This window comes from Dromiciops gliroides, chromosome 3 (assembly GCF_019393635.1).
Source record: "Dromiciops gliroides isolate mDroGli1 chromosome 3, mDroGli1.pri, whole genome shotgun sequence".
Lineage (NCBI taxonomy): Eukaryota > Metazoa > Chordata > Mammalia > Microbiotheria > Microbiotheriidae > Dromiciops > Dromiciops gliroides.
In genome coordinates this window covers 399,502,802-399,527,993 of record NC_057863.1, presented here as the reverse complement: position 1 = coordinate 399,527,993, position 25,192 = coordinate 399,502,802, and the positions used below count along the sequence as shown (strand labels likewise).

Here is a 25,192-nt window from a genome sequence, read left to right as displayed (position 1 = left end):
ACACCTATGTGGCAGGGATGAACAGAAAACTACGATCTATATTCTAAAGAGAAATGGGATTAAGGAACTCAAAAATGAGCAACAACCTCTTGATTATTTAAGGCTATTTAACTCTGAAAGTAGTGAGGGTCTTAGAGTAGTTTTCTCTAAACTCCTTGCACAGAGGCTTGGGTCATTAAAAAACTTCTGACATCTCTTTCAACTCAGAATTTGGTTTTTCAGAAATGGAATCCATAAGCATTTATTAAATGCACTCTATGTGCTTACTGAGGTTGACTGTAGTGTATGGTAGGGTGTTTGAAGCTTTGAACTAAACTATGAAATTTGGTATTTCTAGAAGGAAAGGGATCCAGAACCAGACACCCAGAGGCAGAACCCAACCGGACATCTCCAGAGCGGTAGGGATAAATGTACATAATTAAAGCAATGGAATCATAGAATTTTTAAAATGGAAGAGACTTCCGGAGTCATGTAGTTCCCACTACATCAGATCTTATGTGGTCAATTTCTCATTGGGATTCGAGATGAAGGGGCAAGGAGACAATAGAAAGATTAGACGAATGGGAAGACTGCCGGGCTTTCAGACATTTGCAGATTAGTATTATTTTTAAGACTATTATCTAGGACACTTTCCAAGTCTAGAAAGTATCATTGAGACAAAAACCCATTACATAGTTATTCTCCTAACATACCCATTCCTAAAGGTAAGATTAGCTATGAATGGAAAGGTGAAGAATTCAGTTGTTAATTAAATCTTCAAGTGCATGCTACAATAAAAAATAATGTAAAGAGTTAGGAGACATAGATTCTAATTATGACTCTGCCACTAAATAATTGTTGGGACCGCGGTCAAGTCACTTAATCTCTCTGAGACTCGAAGTCCTCACCTGTAAAATGTTTAAAAAAACAAAAACAAAACCAGGATGATCTGAAATTCCTTTCAGTTCTAACATTCCATGGTCCTAAAGTGCTTCTTAAATGTAAAGTGTGAGTGACAGGAAGAGTAGACAGCAGTTTGAAAGAAGGGAGGAAACAATTTATTGTGTTGAGCGGGCCTCATTTGCATTACAGTAAGAGGAAATTCATTTTCAATTCACTTCTGGCTGTAGAGTTCTGCAGACATTTAAAATCCCAAAGCTTGCTCCCAAGCAAGTGTCAGCACCTGAACTCTGCATTGCATTAATTAACAGAATTACAGTAAAATAGAATATTTATAAAGATTAAAAAAGTACATAGTTTCTTTAAAATTCTAACACCCTTTTTTCCCTTTGTACATGTTTGCCTCTTCATTACCACAGATTCCAGTAGCTGATAGTAAATCTTAAGAATCTTTTGCTTCCTCTAAAGACTTCTCAACAGTCAACTTCTATTGAATTTTCATCATTTTACCCCATATTTTTCTTTTTGGAGGGAATCATACCCTTATCTCAGGAAACTCAGATGGTGAGAAGCAAGGCAAAGGATAAATTAAACCTGGATTTCGAATTAATAAATGTTAAAACAAACAAACAAAAACATCTGGAATGTTCTAAAATAGCTATGCCATTGTTATTATTTATGACAGGTAGAACAGGGGTGTGAATTTCATTTTACAAATCAATTTGCTCCTCTCTTTAGCCTCTATGCTGTTAAGGTTGGTCATAAGATTAATCAAATTAAAGCTTAAAAAAAAAAGCCCAGTGATAACAACATATCAGTAAGAAGCAATCAACTTTTACTATAAAATACTGATCAAGCTGGTCAAACACCTTCTCTGTAACTGGAGTACAACTGGATTCCCTTCAGATTCTTGTCTGCAAAACCATTATTGATAATAGGTAGTTTAAACAGTGAAAAATATTTGGGGATAGAGGGGAGTCTAGGTTTCCTAAGGGGTTTTCCATTAAAAGGCACAATCCAAATAGAAAAACACTTGAAATCCTGAGAGACTGTTTCTTTCCTGTAGTTTTATAGAAATTACAAGAATTATCACCATGTAATATAATCCTAAACTTTTCTTTTTCCAAACCTGTGATACTTCTATATCAACTACAGAATTCAAAAAACCAAGTACAGAAAGGAAATCCAAATGTATTCTGAATCCCAAAAGATGCACAGTGTTTTGAAATCTAAATGATATTTGACAGAATATGGTCTATTTGCTTCAATGCATACCAGATACTGGCATTACAAACACTCTGCCAAGGAATTCCCGCCCCCCCACACACACACATCAGATTTAGGAAACACAGATTGAAATTAAAAATATCACCCTAGTTAGACTAATGAAATCATCAGCTACTTCGTTAAGTTAGGGCTGTCTTTTTCCATCAAATAGCTTATAAACTGTTACTCCAGTCTTCCTATAAAGTAGTTCCACAAAATCTAGGTCTTTAAAAAGCAAGTCACCCAAATGACAAAACAGCACACCAATATTTATGTGTGGCCTTGTCCTGGGGTAGCACACAGAAAAAAATCCTCACCATCCATTCTTCTACCAAAAGAAAGACTGCTATCAAGTGGTTTTTGCAACCATTTTATACTTCACCAATTAGTATGTGACCAATATAGCATTCAAACAATATATACTAAACGTTCCTAATTGCACTCTTTCAGGCTAAATAATCTGAAAGATTGCATTCAGACTGAGTCGGATATGGGTGAAAAAGCTATGTTAAATTACAGAAGATAGAATGATAAATTAACTATGCACGGCTTGGCATTTCAAACACACTGTTATAACCAGCAGCATCATTTAGGATATGCCAACCACCACCCTCAAACCAAATTGTTATCCCTGTTTAAACTGTGGGACTTTAGCCCTCTTCCTCAGTGAACCACATCTGTTCGTTAAGAACACTAATGACAATTTATATTTATATAGCACTTTTAAGGTTTAAGAAAAATGGTACTCCTGATTCTTGCCATCTTTCCACTTGGAGTCCTCTAGTTGATTCCTGGTCCTCCTATAAGCAAAAGTAGTTAAAAATCAATCTAGTTCAACTACTGATAAGGAAACAGAGAGAGGATAAGTGACTTGCCCAAAGTCACAAAGATAGTCAAAGTAGCATGGGGGGAATCTGAACCCAGTGCTTCTGACCCCAAATTCAGTGCTCTCTCCACCATACTATATTGCCTCTCAGACTAGGACTATTGCCTTTGTTTTGCTTTAGCATGTTGATGTGTAGATAAGGAAGGGTAATCTAGCCCAGTGGCTAAGAAAAGGCAGCAGTATTTTAATACATATATTTTGGCATTCCCATGGGGTGAGGTTGTACATCAGATAAATAGCGCCTTGCACAAAGTAAGTATTTGATCTTTGTTGATTCGATTTAAAATGTACTATTTTATCACATTTCAAAACTCCATTAACTGTGGATAGCCAACTTATTTACTCTTGATGAAAGGGGAAGGGGGTGGCTCAAAGTTAAGTCCATATTATGCACAAATATGATATGCTCCACAGTTCTCCCACATATAGGCTGTATGCAGAGTTTTCAGATCCCAGTCAAATAAATACCACTGTTCATAGAACATAAGATAGTTACAAGCTCAAATCATTTCTCTCCAGAACTATTTTGGAAAGAAAATTTTCCACGTGGTATAACAATACAAAAAAATAATAAATCAATTCCACACAAATGTTGGCTTTTCCTTTTTTCAAAAGCAGCTGTTGAACATTTCTATCACTAATCAGAAAAAACCACACTGAACAGTATTTCCCTAACTTAAATGAGATTCAGTACAATCAATCTCAATTTCTAAACTGATCTATTTCCTAACCATTCTGCCATACCCTTTTTTTTGGAGGCAAAGTCAAAGATGACTTTATCCCATTGTTCAAGTAACAGTAACATTTTCTGAGGCATTGAATATTAATCAAATATTTAAGCTGTGCTAACCAGCAAAAGAATGATTGGTTGGGAAGAACAAAACCATTTCCAAGGCACCTTCTTGCATATTAGGTAAACTATTCAACCATCTTTTTTATAACAAGATGGATTATCTACAGAGATGATAAGGATGATGAAAGAGCATTTGCTCTACATGAAGGTTTGTACTTCAATCTCTTTATGGGAAGCAGTTATGTCAACAGAAAACTTGACTGGAAGACACTGAGAAAGATGAAACCTGGTACCCTTAAATAATCCTCAAGTGTAGATCCTCTTTTTAAAAAATCATCACCACAAAGAAGTTTAAAAAATTAATATCATGTTTACTTGGTTATTTCCTACTGCCATACCAAAATTTTGAGGAGACATAGAACATATATTTTTGGACATGATTTTTCCCCCATGGGGCTGGTAACCTCTGACGGTGAAATAAAACTTAATTGAAGAAGTACAGACAATCCTGCTTGTTCATAGTAAGAGTGCTTAAATCATTACTGTTCATAATCCTTCAACTAAGTCTTCAGAAGCTCTGGGGGAAGGAGTTATGTTGCAGCAACTGCTAGTGGCAAAGGTATTACAGACCTGGGTTTCGTCAAATTCTCTCCTGCTCCTTTATGTTTTTAGGGGTAAAAGGAGGGAATGATACAAACAAAACAAAGCACCTGTAACCAGAAGTGACTGCCCCAAAATACTACTTAAAAAGTGAATGGTAACTGCTAAATTCATTTTGCTAGTACAGATCTTTAATCTACTTTTTACTTCTGCACAAGGTGAATAATGAGCTCTTTTAGCAATTTCCCAAATTTCTATAAAAGAAATGCTTGATGAACTTTTGCTTTTTAGAAAGATTTCAAATGAATACATGACTGAAAATCAGCATCAGATTTGAGATGGCTGGTTTTTCATTTTAGAAAAATATAAAAAATTTTTTAAGCAGGTGAAATATGAAAACATGAGAATTTGCTGTGCTTTTAAAGGCAGGTTTGATAGCTCCTACCTCTCTTGGAATAAGCAATATGCACGAGTGTCATGTTCACATATAGCTTACTGAGATTCACATAAAGAGCTCAACACTGCCTTGGTGGGTGCCCCAAAGTTTATCCTGCCATGTCACACACCTGGTGTATTTGTCCACAGGTCTATGGTCAGTCTCATGAGAGAGTCACCTCTGTGGGAAAAAACATCAGGGTGATTCAGGGCTGTATAAAAATTAAGACATAGAAGGCATTTGCTGGACTGGCCATGTTTAGGATTCTTTCAGCTGATAATGAAGCTATGTGGATTCAAAGTATTTGTCTTCTCAAGTAACATCTGCAAGAGCATAAAAACAAAACAATAAATGAAAAGCAACACAAGGTAATGTGCAAAGGGATGACAATCACAATAATGAAGCTCTTGGGTAACCAGTACTGAGGTTCTGAAATTAACCCTTGACAAAAGTACAGGTATCATCACTAGGTTTACTTAAATAAAACCCTACCAACACATAGGGTGGGTGAGCTGCCCAGAAGGCCTTCAGAATTCCCTCTTAATCCTATTATTGTAATAACCTGGTATATGATTATGGTGATTTCATGTACCTTGGTTTTTGTTAAATATATCAGCTGTAAGATTTGACTTTTCCCCCTGCCCTCAAAATTAAATGAAAAACTATAAAAATTAAATTTATGAAACAATGAACCAAAAGGTTTATATGGTTGGGGGATGGGACATTTTTATTTTTAAAAAGACACTGTGGTACTGTTGGGTCATAAGAGATGGTGACCAACTTGCAAGTGGATGCCACCTCACCCCAACCCCAAACCACACCCCCAAAACACTGGGTAGCTTCCAATTGAATTTAGCCTTTGTATTGAGCTAGTCCTGAGGAAACAGATGATCTATAAGTCAAGTCTCTACTACACAACATATCTGCTATTCAGAAACGGGGAACAAATTTCTGTAAACCTCAAACCACACAGATCATGTGAACATCACTCTTACAAAATAAGATCCATTCAGAGCACACTACAGTATAGCTTGTAGAACTTAACTCCAGCAACAACACAAAAACTGAGGTAAGAACTCGTGCACTTTGGACATTCTGCTCCCCATGACTAGGTATTGTGGGTGTGCTCTTGACTGAGGTGATGTGGATCCCAAAGAACATGTGTTCTGTTCATCTGCCGCTGTATTTCTCTGTGATTACATAACTGCTTCTCGAAGAAACCCCTGGAAGATTCATTCTCCAAAACTCTAGAACCGACCAACCAGCTATTCTGCATCAGTACAAATCCAATATAATCTTAATTCCAATGATCTGGAGCCAAATAATTCATTTGGATACAGCAACCCAAAATTCCAGGATTTAAAAGGCTTGGAAACATCCTCCTATCCAATTTATCAGCAGTTGTGTAGACATACCAGAAAAAAACCTAGCATTTAATATAAAAATTGTCTTTCAAACAGTGTTACTTCATTTCTTCCTTCAGGGATCATAATTCTACATGTGCTGGAAGGCCTGTGGAAAAGGAGAAAAAAATTAAAATGAAGCAGAAAGTCTAAAGACATAATTACACAGATCTGGCAGGCTCCTTAAAAAGCATAAGAAATTCTGATATATTAGGGAAATTCAGCCAATGAAAGCTACAGTCCACAATTTCTTGTTTTTTCTTGTTATTTAAATCTTTGAAAGCAGGACCCCAATTCATTAGCTCAACTAATCAACAACTTTAATTTTGGCATTTATACATCTTGATATAATTTCTTTAAATGGCCAAAGGTTTTATACAGTAAGACAGTGCAAAACTACATTCTGGCTGTGTGTGGTGTTTACTCCTTGGATTAAACTCCACCATCTTTATGCTCCCAGGAAAAGTTCATCACAGGAAACTCATTATCCCAGAGATGGCCTCAGCCTTGGCACTCATGGTGGCCTCAGTATGCCTCTCCTCCTTTGATTAGAGAGCTGGAGGCTGGAAAAACAAAGACTCCTTCCAAAGCCTCCCTTTAAAAAGGGCCATCAGCCTTCCTGGGATTCAACTCCACCATCATTATGGGCCCCTCCTGTTTTCAGCTTCCTTTAGCATAGTTTTCTTTTGTCTTCCTCCCTTAGACTGAAAACTCCTTGAGGGGCAAGGTCTTTCTTTTTCTTATTTGTATTCCCAGCATTTAGAATAGTGCCTGGCACATAGTAGGCAATTAATGTTTGTTATATTGAATTACATGCATGCATACATACATATTTTCAAAGAACACTGCTAACTGCAACTTTACATTAATTTGCAGATTTCTACTTAAATCCATTCATTACTATCTTTGGAAAAACAGAGGTAAAGCAGGTGCTCTTAGAGAAAATTTTAGATTAAGTAGATGCATCATTAAAATGAATCAAAAATAGCAACAAAATTATAATATCACCATGTATTTATGTCGCTATTTATTCACATATTATTGCAGATGAATAGGGAAATTTTCATTATCTCTAACCTCTATACACAATGTTCTAAATACTTAAAGATAAACCCAAACACTAATCACTTTTAAAAGATTGTAGTCTAAATGTAACAATTTAAGATTACCTTCTATGCTTGGTTCTTTTGTCTCATTCTCTGGATGCCTAATTCCCATTTCCTTTTCTTTCTGAAAACGACCCTGTAATTGTTTGATTTCCAGGTCATAGTCCTGCCACTCTGGGACAATCCGGACAGCCGCCTGCAGCTTTGGCTCTTTGGTCATTGGATTATTACACTGTGAAAGATGGGGATCGGTATTAAAAAGAATAACTTCTAGCTGAAAGGCTCAAAATAGATATCAGTTACAATCTAAAAAGTGGTTCTTCTTGTTCTTAAAGTTACCAAATATAGAACTTAAAACTGCGGGAGTAAGAGGGTTACAGTGGATTAGACAAAAAGAATGAAGCTATAGAATGGGGGAAATATGACAAAATTAACAGAGGTGAAGATAACTATGATGAAGCGTCAGGAATCCAAGTTGAGGTATTTTTTCTGGGAAGAATGGAGAGTCACTGCATTCAAGTACTAAATCAGGATAATGGTTTTAGGGACAGCATAGTTACAAGCAAGTTCTCCCTTCTTCAGTAATCAATCAATTATGATAATCATATTGGGAAACTGTGGCTCCTATCATTTCCAAACTGCCAGGAGAAAAGTTATAATTATAGTAAAACAGCCCTCTTCTTACTAATCTGTATTGATATAAGTTATGGAACCATAGGAAAAAAAACTGATCAAAAATAAACAAATTTTGCATTAAAATTATTTAGCCCTATACAACATGAAATTAAAATGCAGTTATTACATCAGTTGTAGCTTACCAAATCAATTGTTTTTGCTTTTTTCTTGGAGGCATCATCACACCATGTTTCACACCAAAGCCATTCTTGTGGGAGTGATTTAATTGGCACCTGGTGTATCATGTTATTGGGCAAATCCTGTTTGGTGAAGAAAATAAAATTCAAACAAGAGAATCTAAACTTCTAAAGGAGGAAAAATTTTAAATGTCTGGACAACTAACAGCAATAATGTTAGTGGTAATTAACCCGTTAAATGATCACCCAATTCTAGATTCTTAAGATTGGGGATGAAGGCTCTTAGCGATCATCTAGTCTAACCCTCTTGTAGTGGGACCCCAAGAAACCTAAGGATGCCAACCCCCAAGGAATCCTTAAACTTTCCCAAGGGAAAAACAGCTCTACCCCCCCCACCTCAGAAATAAGGTGTGACTGAGCATGACCCTGGTGTGTTGACAAGCAATATCAAGGAAGATAAGGAGGAGTGCTGCACATCTCAGTGATGCCCCATCATTCAAAATCCCCTCCCAGGTCTTTGGTCCTTCCCAAAAGTTCCCAGCTGCTATGTAATTTCCTCCCCATTCTTTGTTTTGTAAACATACAAAAAAGACCAGGTCTTCTCTTACCCAGTGAGACAGTTTTCCACAGTGATTCTGTCTCCTGACCATATATTCCCCATTCCTAATCTTTTTATTTTACAAGATTCATGATAAGCCTCCAGTTTTTTGGGTCCCTCCCCAACACCTCTCAATGATGATGAAATATAAGATCAATATAAGTGAATTGCCCAGGTCACAAACAGAATGGCTGAGCTAGGCTTAGAGCACAGACAAAATGAACAGTCTAATGTTTCTTCCATTATACCACACAGGAAGGCAAGTTTGTTCATTTAGTAATCCCAGCTTTAGATGGGGTCAAACCTAAATCACCAAAAGAGAGTTATAATATTAAACACACACACACACACACACACACACACACCCATCAACCCTTGGGATAGAAATTTCATAAAATATCTAACCACTAAACAAGCAGAAACCTAAAGTTTAACACAAACTACAGTATCTTCTCTACAAAATTTTTTCTTTTAATTTAATTTGTCGACTAAGATATGTACAGGTTTTTCTGGTACCTATAACTTTGTTCCTTGTCCAAAAGTGGCAATTCATGTTGTTTTTAATAAGAGACTTATAAGGGTTCATCTAGTTTTCTTGCTACCAGACAAGACTGTATTCCATACCAGTGTGAGAATTGGAGCACCACCACCCTGCTGAGAGGGACATTTTGAGAATCAGAGCGCCCCCCTGAAAAGAAAACATGTGACTTGGCATCCAGAAGTTGCCTGGCGTCCAGAAGTCAAACCTATAGAACCAACTGTTAGTCATGTCAATCAGTGCTACCAGCCAATTAGCTTGGAGCTGTGTGTGAGGACAGCCCTGCTTCCTGTTTCACAGGGGGCTTCTGGGAGAATCAGAGAAGGCTCAAGGTCTTTTCATTCAGGAACCAGCTATTGATGGCAGGGACACTCTCTCTCTCTTAGATAGCTAGATGAAGGCTGTTTTTCCAATCTCTCTCTCTCCTGACCCCTAATATAGTTTAATAAATGCTTAATGCCCAAAGACTGCTGCTAAAGCTTCTAATTTAAGGCAACCATTCATTAGATTTTAAACATCACAGTTAGAATTTTAGTCTCCACACCCATATGTGTGTGTGTATGTATGTATGCATGCATGCATGTGTATACACACATATGCTGAATATATACATATGTATTCGGCATATATATGTGTGTGTATATATATTTGACAACTCCTACCCTAAAGATAGTAGTAGTAGTAAAAAAAAAAATATAGCACTTTAAGACACCATAAAACAATCAGAGTCTAGAACTGACAAAGTCTAGTCAGCCACAGGCAATTCACTGTCCTGGAAATGGACACCAGGTGAGGATCAGTCAGTTCTTACAAGTACTTTTATTCCAACCTTACAAATGAAGAAAAAGTAACACGGTATTACATGCAAAGTCACTTAAATTGGTGATGGACCATATTTATATGGCTTTTCAGTAAAATATATTACCTAAGCCACCCCCCAAAAAATTGGTGAACCAAACAAGCAGGTGATCCCAAAGTGTTCAACATTCCCCTCTGCCCACCCCCCCAACCTCAAATGACTCATTCTCACCATGTCTGAGAAGCAAAAAAATAAAACAAATACACCAAAGACAAATTCTCAGAGGCAGCCCTGTGACTAAAGTGACTCTGTTTTCAGTCTCCCCTGTTCTCTCCTACTCTGACTCTGTTCTCACTTTAGGACAACTCAGGAAGTTTTTGTAAAGGAAAAATGGAACATGCCCCAACAAGAACTGTCATAAAACTTGAAAAGCTTGAAGGGAGGAAAGGATCACTTTAGCCTTGACCCAACATTTTAAGGCCAGGCACAATGTTATGACAGAATACATTCAATCATGAAAAGGACCATTTACCTGATCAAGATTTGAAAGACTGTTGGGATCCTGACTCAGACCTTGGTACTGTCCCCGGAGTCTGTCTCCAGCAGCTATCTTCCGAAACTTCTTCAGATCCACAACATAGAGTGCACTAAGTAGAGAAGACCCAGTTGTTAAAAGTCATGGAATATGTCAGAAGCATCAATTCATCACATTCAATAACTAAGTGGCCAAACATTTGAACTTTACTTCTGGAGAGCAAAGATAGTTTCACCTAAGTGGAATTCTCCCAAGGGAACTAGAGGTCACAAGTATTTATTATTTCAAAGGGAAAGTTATTATTTCTGAAAGTTTTTCAAAAAATATTAGTCATTATTAGTTCTCATTGTCATCATTGTTGCTTACTTAAATATCTTCAAAAGACAACAAAACATCTGACCAAAGATTTCTAGCAATTTAGGTAATAACAACTGTAGTTAACTTAAACATAACTACTTCTGAAAGATCAAAAGCATCTTGCTCATTGTCAGAGGTCACAATGTAGTCAATTAAGAACCAAAATAGAAATACAGTAATTCCTCTGATTCAAGGACAAAATTTGGAAGGATATTGATTTCATTTTCCTACAGCAACATTCTTCTTCCTTCCCATTTGACTATCCCTCTCCCCCCACCCCAAAATAAAAAATATTCTTAGTCACTTCTCTGAAAGAAGAATTAGTAGTAGTTGCAATGGTAATTTTAAAAAATATATATTCAGGGGGCAGCTAGGTGGCGCAGTGGATAGAGCACTGGCCCTGGAGTCAGGAGTACCTGAGTTCAAATCCAGCCTCAGACACTTAACACATACTAGCTGTGTGACCCTGGGCAAGTCACTTAACCCCAATTGCCTCACTTAAAAAAAAAAATATTCAGAGTCACTTTCACAAGTACCTGATATGGTATTTTCGTCCAGATAAATGACTGGCCCAGTATCCTGACTTCCAGAACCTGTACCCATTCATTTCTTTGCGGCTATCACAAAATGGAGTATAACCGTAAGGAGCACCATCCAAATTGAAATCTCTTAATTCCTTCAGATCTGTCCGAACAATCTTTAAAAAAAAAAAAAAGGAAATCAAAAATCATGTTTAAAAACACACCTATAAAGCTGGTACAGACATCATCTAACAAAAGTTTTAGGAAGGAAAAAAATGAAGGAAATGAACCTTTGAGGTTCCACAGTGTTGGAATAAAGATCTATTTTACAAGCCATTCACTTTACCATGTGAATTCCAATAAAAGTTAGACCCTACCAATTCTGACTGAGGGAAAAGGAAGTTTGAATTACTAAAACATCAGCATTATAGAATAACTGAAAACAAAAGAAATTTTACAACTTTAAAGACTGCAAAGTATCTCAGATCAAAATAAAAAGACTTGCCTAATGTTAATAGGTAAGTTGTTTTGAAGTCTTTTCATTTGTATATGCCAAGAGTTCTTAAATGGGGGGGCCATGAAATTGTTTTCAATATTTTCATAAGTGTATTTCAACATAATTGGTTCCTTTGTGATCGCATCTACGTTATTTAATGTCTTTAAAAACATTCTAGAAGGGGTCTACAATATAAAAAAGTTTAAGAATGCTTGGAATATGTTGTATTCTTAAGTAGACTATAACTTTTTGAGGGTAAGGACTCCACCTTCTGTTTCAAGACCTACAGAGGGTTTTCAATACACTAACCAAGTCTCTGTTATATCCTTTTTTTTTTTTGCAGGGCAATGGGGGTTAAGTGACTTGCCCAGGGTCACACAGCTAGTAAGTGTCAAGTGTCTGGGGGCGGATTTGAACTCAGGTACTCCTGAATCCAGGGCCGGTGCTTTATCCACTGCGCTACCTAGCCACCCCCCTCTGTTATATCCTTTTAACAGATCTGTGGCCTCTTCTCCTCAATCAGTACTTACCTACTGGGGGGGTGGGAGTATTTGGGGGGTTGGAAGAGAGAAGGGAAGACATATAGAGGGTGAATGGGAAGGAAAAGCTCTTATCATCTTAAGCTCAAATAGGTTAATGCAGACTGGTGGAAGTATTGAGTGGATGTAGCAAATTTTAAAGATTTTATGTACTGGGCTGCACCAATAAGGGATTTACTAGAACTTCAAAAGATGATAATGCATACATTTCATTCACAATTTTGAAAATAATTTGACTTAAAAAAGGTATATTGATCATACACAAACCATTGTGGAGAACTCAAATCACTTCCTATTCAAAATTCAGCTTTCCTTAATATAACTCATTTCTTTCATTTTTTGTTTCATTATTTTACTAGCAAATAAATACTCTAATATATCAGATACATTATTTACCAAAAGCCCCTCCTCTTCATATTGTATGAGAAAAGGGGGAAGGGGGACTTGTTAGGTTAAGGGAGAAGTTGGTAAATAAAAGTACATTTGTTTTTCTTGTTTCAGTTCTCTTTGGTGTGTACCCTTTAATTGCTATCCATAAAAATCCTCTTTCTCTATAGATTATTTGCATCATTTATCAGTGCTCAGCAACCCAGCTGGGTTAGGTTAGGTTCTCATTATCCACACAAAACCTCTCCTTCACTAGAAGATGGTGGTCAACACTCTAAAATTTTTATTTCTTTCAATTTACCAAAGCTAGGACCTCAATAGCTTACCTGATCTGCATCCACAAACAGGAACTTGTCAACAACTAGAGGGAAAAGTACATCCAGAAAGAGAATCTTGTAGCCCCAAATGATGCGTTGCTTTTCTGTCTGCTGATGAAGCCACCGAGGCCATTTATACTGAACAAGCTCATACTGGAAATTGTATTCCTTTGCCATGTATGGGATAAATTCCTTTTATAAATAAAAGAAACATACTAAGTCATTTTTTAGAATCAAGCAAATATATTGACTATTACATCAGTAAAACACAGTTAGGCATAAGAATTGTCTTAAAAATACTCTTAATCCCAGTTCTAAAGTTGTTTCAGGCAAACCAATTTTGGTCATAATTTGAAATTGTGGAAATAGCTAACAATTCTGAAGCCTTTTATGTAAATTCCTTTAATACTTTAAGGCTATACACCCTCAAGTAACACAGATGGCAAGCCTTTTATAGTAGGCCATCTTCATAGTCTCCACAACTAAAAAATTCATCACCTTGAGACCTCCCTAGGTGGTAAGTCTCTCTAAATTTATCTAAGTCAGTTCTCAGATGGCAGATACAGTCTATTATAAGGCTTATATTTAAAACTTTGCCAGCTTAGTAAATTAGTGCAAATTAGATTTAAATTGCTTATTTTTAAGAAAAGTTATATGGTTGGTTATAATTTAAACTTAAAGAAGGCCATTTCACACTAGGAGACATTCCTATGTTATACTTCAGGAAAACTGTTATTTGAATGGTTTTGATAAACTTTAAGTTTACTCTAGATCCAGGTCTAGCCTAGAGAGAATTATGAGGCATTCCATATAATTTCTGATGTGGTAGTAAATGGCCATGAATAAGGTTAGAATCAGGAAATTGTAAACAATTTAAAATTTACTGGTACAACCACAGAGGCCAGATAAGTAAGAATGCTTCCCACCTGCTGACATAAGAGTGATACAACAGAAATGAAGATAGTCATTTTCAGACTTGGCAAATGTGTGAATTTATTTTGTTTATCTGTTACCAAGAAGGGACTGAGACAGGTTTTAATATTGGGGTAGGGGGTGTAGGTTAGAGAATTGTGAGGGAAGAAGATTATTAATAATGATGCTCCCTAAAAATGATGTATAGAAGAGAACAGATGGAAGTTTAGAGTAAGACATAGACAGAATGTCTTAGAAACAGACATGCTGAATTTATTGTGTATGATAAAAATGAAAATAAGCTGGACATAATGGAGACAAGTGGTTTCATAAACATTTTCTTTTTGTTCTTTGTATATAGAAATGCTTCGGTGGGGGGGGTTCCCAATAGAATGACAAAATGACAAAATGAAAGATAAACGTGTATAATTCAGTGGCCAAAATAACCCCCCCTCAAAATCATGTTGAAAGTACATAGACATGGAAGAAAGTAGGTAAAACAACCTTTGGAGGTTTAGGGGTGCCCCTGTTATAATAATATTTAGCCTTTCATTGATGAGCAAACCTTGAATGTAGGTGACAAGTAATTCTTCAAGAACCAGAATTTCACAGGCGTCTTAGTATTTTTCAGAACTGAGAGCATCATTATACTGTCAAACAAAAGCACAAAAAACAAAAAACACTTTATACTGCTTTTGACATCAATACTATCACACAGCATTATCTAAAATAGACCACTAGACTTTGTATGAGATGGTTATTTGACAGCTCAGTTAAGCAAAAGACTATTTAACCCAGAAAGCCTCCTAATCTCCCTATTAAATAATGTCAGACTGAAAATTACTCTTATACTACACTAAGCCAAATAGAAACTATCACCCAATCTAATCATTTTTTCCACTAAAAAAACCTCTGCATGTCTATTTGAATTATGGTATACTTTAAAAATACCTGTTTTATTCAAGTGAGAGAAAGAGATGTATAGCACAATACAAACATCGATCTGAGTACCAAATTAGCAATTATAGCAGCAACCACCCTCCACCAGATAAAAAAATAAAGTCAGAGCAGCTTTTAAGGATGATGTAAACAAAGGGCAACCACAACACACTATCCAAAAGTTTGCATGGAAAGCAGATTGGAAGGGAGCCAATTCTCCCATTCATTTGCATCAATAAAGAGCTTTCCCACGTGGCTTTATATCATTTCAACCTCCAAACAAATCTCTGTGAGATGTTTAAAGAAAGTCAGTTCACGAACTTCAACAAGGAGATTTTTTTAAATCGTTCAATTCATTTCTTTGGACTTCAGTTTCTTCTTCTGTAAATTTCAATTCTAAAAAATTCTGATTCTGTTCTATGAAATTTAGCTTTTCTAAATAGACAAAAGGTATTAAGTAGCACTGGACAATATTCTTGTCAGCGCAAATTGAAAAGAAAAAAAGAATACTAAACCTTGAAATTAATCAGGTTCAATCTCTAACTGTTACAATCTGTGTGGCCTGGAGCAAGTCAATTTCCTTTCTCTAAACTTGTTCATTCATTCATAAAATGAGGATAAGAATACTTGCATCACCCATCTCACAGGACTGTTGTGAGGAATTTGTTCTACAGTAGGCGCCACATAAATTATAAGCAACCCATGAGCCATAGCATCTTTGATACTTCAATGATCTGTAACTAACTTCGTATTGATACTCCCTCCACAAAAGCAGAATTTAGTATTATTTAGTAAATAATTAGACCTTCTAAGGGTGAAAAATCCACCACCCTGGGGCAAACCCAGTGAGAAGTGTCCCTCAATCCTGCTAAGCTAGTCCTGGCACAATAGACACAGTCCATTCAAAAATCTTTCCAATGTGACAGGACCTCTCAGAGCTTGCATTCTAATATCACAGTCTTCAAGAAACCTTGGTTACCTCCATGAAGCTACAGGACATCAGAAGAGAAGTCTAGTGGAAGTATTACATGTGCTATTATGTTTTTATTAAAGAAAAGAGGGCTTAAAAGAACTCTTCCAATATCATTTTGATCATTTGCAGTACTAGGAAAATTTGGAGCATGAATTAAGTTAAAATTTAAAATGTCTGTTGGCATTATCTCATTTTCCAAGGCTTATGTGTCCCAATTAATGCTCTCTTAAATAACAGTCAGGCACACACAGAGAGGTCAACCATTCTCCTAAGTTCTGCCTATGACCAGTTGCCTTTTCCCACTCTCTATACCCAATTCTTCAAACAACTTGGGCTACGTAAGACAAGAAAATAGCATCTGTTACATGTCTCAGGCCTCCCCTTTCACCTCCTAATACCTATATAAACAGATAATATTAAGTGTTGATGTAGTTATACTATGTATACAACTCTATGGTTATATACTTTCCTTTCCCTAAAGCAATTCCAAACAGACAAAATCATGCATCACTGGATAGTTAGAATTGGGAAATGTAGATCATCTAGTAGCCCCTCCTCATCTTATTTAACACTAATTTTAAAATTTTTGTCATTCCCAAGTCTACTTAATTCTAATTCACTTTTTTTTTTTTGATTCACTTTTTCTTGTCTTTTTTTTTAGAGATGAGATTCAAGTCTCCAAGTCTGATGAGGCCCCAAGCTCTATCCTCTACATATTGTACCATAATTACCCATTCCCACCCTCCTCATTTTAAAAAAGAGGAAAGTGAGGCCCAGAGAAGTGTTGTAAATCTGTTATAAAACTACTAAGAGGCCTAATCTAGTTATGAATTTAGGTCTTCTAACATCAAATTCGACATTCTTTCTCCTATATCACGATGTTTACCATGGTCTAGTAAAGAGTTGGCAACTCAGCTGGTGGAAAAAGGCTCCACCATGAATCACTCTAAGTAGTCTATTAAATGGTCTTATACTTGGTCCTCACCTCCACCTCTTAAAAGACTCCCTAATTTCCTTCCAAGCTCAGATCAGAGACTATCTCTTACATAAGACATTTCCTGATCCTCCTGGTCACTAGAACATCTATTAAAAACTTACCTAGCATTTACTTTGTTTGTGTACAAACTGTCTCCCCTTACAGAAAGGAAGCTCCTTGAAGGAGCGAATGTTTCATTTCTATTTTCTGGATGGCTAGTGACTAGCACGGTGCTTATTCCAAAGGTGCTTTGTATCAGAAACGACAGTAAAATTTCATGGACACAATCTCATAATGTTTTACTTCACAGAAACACAAAATACCAGTATCATAAAAGATCTCGGAGGTCATGAAGTCTGATGCATTCCCTAAATCCCTTCTTCAAAATGCTCAAACTTTTTAATAAAAAGAGTACTGTGATAAACCTATACATATGCACACATACACGCAAAAATGTGAAAAGACTAACCGGAGAAATCTTTCATACAGATGTCCAGATGCTACTGAGAAAATATTAATTACGTCATCTTTATCTGGTTTCACTTCTTCAGTCTTCTGGCCCCCAGTGAAGCCCCTAAAGCATAAAGATGAAGAAGAAGCAACAGAACTATTAAGTTGCTGGTGTAGATATGCAATACCAAAGAGAAATTATAAAGATAAAATGCCATTTGAGCCTGCTTTCCTATTCAACTTGCTTCTGGCTAGCAGGTTTCAAAATGGAAAAGATACTCAAGGGGATAATCCCCTAGGAGGCAGAAATCTTTCAACAGCAGAATAAACCACATAAATGAGTCAGCAAAGAGGAAGCTCTCTATGTGGTACCATATTTCTCAAATAATCTCAAGAAAAACAGTCTTCTCTAGTGGGAAAACATTAAGTTACCCTACCTATGTCCTGAAATTTAAAAATATACAAAGAATCTAAAAGACTCTCTAATTAATGTGAATTTACTTGAATGACCTGCTTTAGTTTAAAAGAAAAAAACCCCAAGTAAGTAAAAGAAGAAAGTTACCACTTAAGGCTCTCCCAAAACCCAGACTCATTCTCATGATTTCCATCACTTAGTAAATCTTCATTCATCATGTCTGCCTTCTTCTGAACCTGTAAACATAAGCACATAAACAAAATTATTTAACATGTCTGTAAGGCAAAAAAAATGACATCATATTTTCCCTGGGATAATTTTCTTTTTCAGTGCATTTTAAAGCACTGGTTATTTTCTATGAGCCAAAAAAAAAAAATCAAAAGTTATAATTAAAATAGCTATGGGTTCTCAATGTGTTGGGGAGGAGGGGTGAGAATCTGGAACTCAGAATTCTAAGTTTTAAAAAGAAGAATGTTAAAAATACATAATAATTATAGGGGAGGATAAAAATAAAGAGGGGGGGCAGCTAGGTGGCACAGTGGATAGAGCACCGGCCCTGGATTCAGGAGGACCTGAGTTCAAAGCCGGCCTCAGACACTTAACACTTACTAGCTGTGTGACCCTGGGCAAGTCACTTAACCCCAATTGCCTCCCTAAAAAAAATAAAAATTAAAAAAAAAAATAAAGAGGGCATTTACCTTGTGAGAAGCAATTGAGATAACCTTAAGCTTGACAGATAATTTTCTTCATAAAAGCCCAGCAAAGTAGATACCATACGTTTTGCCATTATAATCAATCATCATAACTATTTCCTCACATAGTTATTTTAGCACACCTAAGTGAAAACACTTCAACAAATTGCAATAAAGCAAAGACTTCACTATTTTGAGGGATCCATCATGATCTCATTGATGTGGGCAGTTCTTCGATCAGTATGCATTGCAATCTATCCACAACTTCTTATTCTATGTGATTCTCATCCATGAATTCCCATAAATTCTCCATTGAGGACCTATTCCTGAATATGGACTCCAAAGTCTTCCACTACATCTTTTAATATCTCATGAACAGCAGTACACACCATGAGTTGTCTGTTCAGTCTCACTACTGAACCAGTTCACCTCCTTTTTTACAGGATATTCAAAGACTTTTTAAATTTCCAAAAGGGGGAAATTGAGGAATGGTTGAATAAAGTGGCTTGTCTTAGGTGAGATCTGGGTTGAATTAAGAACAAAATTCACAACAAATGTCTCTTACTTTCAGCAAAAGAATGTGATCGACAGTATTTCTGTGGTTAACTTACAACCGCCTGATTATAAGATGTAGCCAAGTCTTCGGCTGCTCTTTTTACATGTCAGATATAACCTGGTACCTGCCTCTCAGAACCTACAGAAGAGTGGCTATTCCCAGTTCTTCAAACTCACCTTGACTTTGATAATTTTGCTCTTAAAATTGTTGAGAACAACCACAACTTCATCAGCCTCGGGGGGCGAGTCTGTGCCATCATGGCTTTAAAAGAAAATAAAAGAAATTATTAAATATGGAAACACTATTAGAACACAGATGGACTGGGAAGGTATCAAGGATCTATGTTTTAGCATCTGTATATTCTCCCCTCCTCATCTTCGCCTACTGGCCTCCTTGGTGTCCTTCCAATCCCAGCTAAAATCCCTTGTGAAGGAAGCCTTTTCCAATCCCCCTTAATGCGAGTGTCTTCCCTCTCTAGATTATTCCCAATTTATCCTGTATATTACTTGTCTGGACATGACTGTTTGAATGTTGTCTGCCCCCATTAGACTATAAGCTCCTTCAGGACAGAGACTGTCTTTTGTCTTTCTTTCCATTTCTAGCGCTTTAGCAATGTCTGCCACATTGATTGTTGTTATTCATTTTTCAGTTGCTCCAATTCTTTGTGACCTCATTTGAGGTTTTCTCAGCAAGGATACTGGAGTGGTTTGCCATTTCCTTCTCCAGCTCATTTTACAGATGAGGAAACTGAGGCAAACAGGGTGAAGTGACTTGCCCAGGGTCACACAGCTAGAAAATCTCAGAGGCTGGATTTGAATTCAGGAAGAGGACTTTTCCTGACTCCAGGACACTAATTACCCTGTCTGGCACATAACAGGAGCTTAATAAATGCTTGCTGACTTGACTTGTCTAATCTTTCTACGGTCATATTTCATTTTTTTCTTTTCTTTTTTTTTTTTTGCAGGGCAATGAGGGCTAAGTGACTTGCCCAGGGTCACACAGCTACTAAGTGTCAAGTGTCTGAGGCTGGATTTGAACTCAGGTACTCCTGAATCCAGGGCCATGTTTTATCCATTGCACCATCTAGCTGCCCCTAAGGTCATATTTCTTCTAGGGGCTCTCATGGAAGCCACTGTCAGTATAAACATAGCTGTTACTCTAACATAGTAAGAAATGCTGAGTCCAAAGAATCTAATATAATATGGATTCAAAAACATTAAACAAACTTGTCATTATAAGATATTTGATTAGACTCATTTCACTTCTTAATTCTGTCACTAATTAATTATGTAAATGGGTTGCATTTCCCAACCTTATTTGACTATACGTAGCCACCACAGAACTAGAACTAAAAAATAATGTGATATCTGTACTACATAATAGGAAACACAATATAGTCTATGCATGGGTTCACTGGGGAAGGGGGCTAGGGCTTGGATTAGGCTCCGTGTTCGAAGTTATTTTCCTTATTGTCTTGTCTCAGTACCCACAAATTCAACCATTAAATGTCTTTCCTTGGGTTAAGCTAGTTTCCAAAAGGATCACATCAACACAAGATCAAGCAAGATTTCAGCACATATACTATTATCTAGCACACAGAGGGACCCTGAGGAAATGGGACACAGTGCAGCAAAAGTTTCTATGGGTGACTTAGGGTCTGAAGCAGAAGACACTGACTAGTATGAATAAGTCCTGGTGTGGCACCCACAGAGGGTCAAACCTGGATAAACAAGGAAGAGAATGAACATTCCAGTTCTTCTGAGAAGTAGAGGATAAGAAGGAGAATAGCAAAGACAATCAGTGGGTAAATTTTAGGCTTTTTCACAATTTTATACGGGTCTAGTCCTGAGTTAAAAAAAAAATGAGGAAAGGGCAGCTAGGTGATGTAGTGGATAAAGCACCGGTCCTGGATTCAGCAGGAACTGAGTTCAAATCCAGCCTCAGACACTTGATATTAGCTGTGTGATGCTGGGCAAGTCACTTAACCCTCACTGTCTGAATCATGCCCCACCCCCCCCACTCCCCCCCCACCCCCCCACCCCCCCGCCCAAAAGAAGTAAATATAAATACTGTATTCAGGATAATTGTATCCTTCTAATTATTTACAATGAAGCTATCCTTAGTGCTAGTCCCAAATACTATTTTCTATTCAGGAAATATCCTTATGCCAACATCTCTCAAATTTGTACTGAATAAAACTACAGAATTTCTGGAAGTGGGGGGGAAAAAAAAGTCGTTTTCATTCTCAAGTAAAACTAAAGAAACTAAATTTAGACCTTGGTGAAAATTTCTCAAATATCCATGTGGATTATGTGATCATATTCATTTGGATACTCCTTCCAAAAATGCCTATTACAAATTATTAGGAATAAAGTACTTTTTCATGGCATGGTATGGGTGACTATTAGGTACAGTGGACAGTGTCAGATTTGGAGTCAAGAAGACCTGAGTTCAAATCCTGCCATAGACACTTCTAAGATGTGTGACTATGGGCAAGTCACCTAACCTCTCAGTGTCTCATTTGTAAAATGTGGATAATAATAGCGCCCTCTTCACAGAGTTGTTATGACAATAAAATGAGATATTTGTAAAGCACTTGGCAAACCTGAAAGCACTATATAAATACTAGCTATTATTATTAGTAGTAAACAACAACAGGAACATAAATAGTAGTGAGAGCTCCAGACTCTCAATCAGAAGACTCAAGTTTAAGGTCTAGCTCTGCCCCTAACTTGTTACGTATGTGACACTGAGAAGATCATGTAACTTCTATGAACCTCAATTTCCACATCTAAAAAGCATAGAGATGATATTTATACTACCTTCCTCACAGGGTTATTATGGGGAAAGTGTTTCAGTTGAAAAGTACTATATACTGACCCCTTACGCCCTCCTCTGGCAAGCCCTTGATACAAACTGAGTCTGAGAAAAATACTCTCCAGTAGGGGGAAGGGGGTCTACACAGAGGACGCCTTTGGCAATGGTGAAAGGATCTGCTGTGGTTGACTGAAGTGGGAAATGAGGAAAAAAAGAGAAGCCTGCTTGGCCTCAAATATAGCCCTCTGAAATTTAGCCTGTGCCAATCACTTGTGCTGATCACCAGAACTACCTTCTCCTCTCTTTTTCTATCAATAAACATGAAGTGTTTCATCTTTCAAAAGAAGAAAAATACTCCATAAACTTGAGCTCTGTAAATACTCTATAAGCCAATAGTATTGGTCAACAAGTTTTTTGAAGTATTAGAATTTATATTTAATTATAACTCATACTACACTTTAAAATAAACATTAAATTTTACCCATAGTTCCAGGATATTTGCCCAATTATCAGGTCAAGAGTGATAGATACAATTACAATTCAGTCAAACTCAGAGACTGAACTGCTAGGCATATGGGTCCAAGATGGAAAGAAAGGTCCAATATGCACGCAAATATTTACAACAGTACTTTTTGTAGTAGACAAAGAACTAGAAACAAAGTAGAAGCTTGTTAATTGGGGAATAGCTAAACAAACTGTGCTACATGAAAGTAACAAACTGTTACTACAGCATAAGAAATGATGACTGTAAAGAATCATGAGAAGCATGAAATAATTTATATGAACTCAGGCAAAGTAAAGTCAGCAGGGCCAGGAAAACAATAAGCACAATGACTAAAACAATGTAAATGGAAAGAAAAAAAATAAAACCGGGTAATTGACCAAACAGCCCTGAAGAAGAGATGACAAAATGAACCTTCTCCTTTTCTTTGAAGAGATGAGGGATTATGGCTGTGGAACTTTATATAGCTTGTCTAGACTCAACTCACATGGTGGGTAGTTTTCCTGAACTAATTTTTTCTTTTTTTTTTCTCTCTCTCTCTTTTTAAATTCTTTGTTACAAGAGATGGGTCTCTAAGTAGTGGAGGGAGGAGGGGTATTTTTTGTTTTCACATTACCTTCATTTCCAGATATATCAACACAATTTTTTAAAAAGAGAAAAAGTCATGGGTATATGTCTTATCTCATTTACTCTTTGATCTGATAATTACATATTCTAGAAACATGATTTTCTTTTTTTTTTTCAGTGAGGCAATTGGGGTTAAGTGACTTGTCCAGGGTCACACAGCTAGTAAGTGTTAAGTGTCTGAGGTTGGATTTGAACTCAGGTACTCCTGACTCCATGGCCAGTGCTCTATCCACTGCGCTATCTAGCTGCCCCTGAAACATGATTTTCAAAGCATAGGGTTTTTTTGTTTTGTTTTTAAATTTTATTTATTTATTTATTTGCAAGGCAATGGGGGTTAAGTGACTTGCCCAGGGTCACACAGCCAGTAAGTGTTAAGTGTCTGAGGCCAGATTTGAACTCAGGTACTCCTGAATCCAGGGCCAGCGCTCTAACCACTGCACCATCTAGCTGCCCCCAAAGCATAGTTTTAAAAATCTAACTGATATTCATTCTTTTTCCCCCCTCTACTCAAACTACTCAATTCTCTCTCGGCAGTTTTTCTCATCCTGTAAGTACAATGATTTTATTACATGATGCTGGTAGGATAAAGGACTCTGTGTAGAATGAACTTGACTCATCATTCAATTGTGCCTTGACCACTTGCATATTTAATTTTCTGTTGGAAAAAATAACTAAACCTAACAGGCAATATTAAATATATTTATTAACCAGTTATTTTTGTCAGTGAATGTTAAACTAACTTTCAATAGATGTTCATAAGAATTACCTTCTTATGCAAATGCAAATGTGTCAATGGGTCCTACCTATAAATTCTGTAAATATCTTCAGATCGTCCCTTCCTGAGTCTGAGAATCCAGGCTCCTGGATTGGCTTTTAATTGAAAGTAGCCCTGGAAAATGAAGAGAAATCAATTATTAGTACACTTGGAAATATAAAAATGCTGTTTCTGAGGGATACTTACCTCTATCAAAAACAGTAGTTTCTGATACCTTATTAGAGAAACTAACACGTATCAGTACAAATCTCAAAAATCTATACTTAAGCAACTCCTGGCAAAACACACCTTCCAAACATACAATCATCCTCATATCTGTGTTTCTGAGGAGAAAATGTACAAATGAACAAAGTCTCATCATTAGTGAAAATATCCTTCAGAATCTAAAGTATTACTACAGCCCATACCTGGTACAGTACAATACTGGAGTTTTTAAAAGTTACTGGGGGGGGGGGGGAGGAGAGGGCAGCTAGGTGGCGCAGTGGATAAAGCACCAGCCCTGGATTCAGGAGTACCTGAGTTCAAATCCGGCCTCAGACACTTAACACTTAATAGCTGTGTGACCCTGGGCAAGTCACTTAACCCCAATTGCCTTACTGGGGGGGGGGGGGGGGAAGAAGTTACTGTGGGGGCAGCTAGGTGGCGCAGTGGATAAAGCACCAGCCCTAGATTTAGGAGTAGCTGAGTTCAAATCCGGCCTCAGATACTTGACACATACTAGCTGTGTGACCCTGGGCAAGTCACTTAACCCCCATTGCCCCGCAAATAAATAAATAAATAAATAAAAGTTACTGTGATAATGAAAGTATAGAATTATATCCTTAGAGCAACTAATATAAGATAGAATTCATAATTTCATATACGATCCTATTTTTTGCATGTTTTGATTTATGTATGGAAATTCTCTATGGTTTTTAAAAGTAGCATTAAATTTTAAAACCCACACAAGTTATAATTTAGCTTTTTTGGAAGACCATTAGTGACTAGGAAACTACTGCTTTCCAAAGCATCCCATTCTGTCATGTTAATATATGTTATTTTCTTTATAACAACTGATCTGCTCTCCAAAATTTGGACCCATTGTTTCTACTTCTATACTGCTGCTTCCCACCTAATTATTTTATTTTTACTTTAAATAAAAATGTTTATTAAAAAAAAAGTTACTGTGACATTCGAATTTCCTGAACAAATTTACCATTGATCTAATGACTGACAAAACAATTTGGTATTAATTATAAATTTTAATCAAGCCACAATCTTCAGAAATTCTTTCCTAACTTCTAGACCATT

General features: G+C 36.7%; 1 protein-coding gene across 2 annotated transcripts in view; it reads right to left on the bottom strand.

Moving 5' to 3' along the window:
* Positions 1-1,014: 1,014 nt before the first annotated feature.
* UGGT1 (UDP-glucose glycoprotein glucosyltransferase 1) overlaps positions 1,015-25,192 on the bottom strand; it is a 107,851-nt gene continuing 83,673 nt past the window's right edge. For both annotated transcript variants that reach the window (XM_043991840.1, XM_043991841.1), the window contains 11 exons: positions 23,931-24,016; positions 19,358-19,442; positions 18,081-18,169; positions 17,538-17,642; positions 14,746-14,830; positions 13,278-13,460; positions 11,545-11,705; positions 10,649-10,763; positions 8,188-8,304; positions 7,433-7,601; positions 1,015-6,372 (listed from right to left, as the gene is read on the bottom strand). In XM_043991840.1, the coding sequence (XP_043847775.1) occupies positions 6,347-6,372; positions 7,433-7,601; positions 8,188-8,304; positions 10,649-10,763; positions 11,545-11,705; positions 13,278-13,460; positions 14,746-14,830; positions 17,538-17,642; positions 18,081-18,169; positions 19,358-19,442; positions 23,931-24,016 (1,221 nt within the window). In that variant the 3' untranslated portion in view covers positions 1,015-6,346. The remainder of the gene's footprint in view (positions 6,373-7,432; positions 7,602-8,187; positions 8,305-10,648; positions 10,764-11,544; positions 11,706-13,277; positions 13,461-14,745; positions 14,831-17,537; positions 17,643-18,080; positions 18,170-19,357; positions 19,443-23,930; positions 24,017-25,192) is intronic.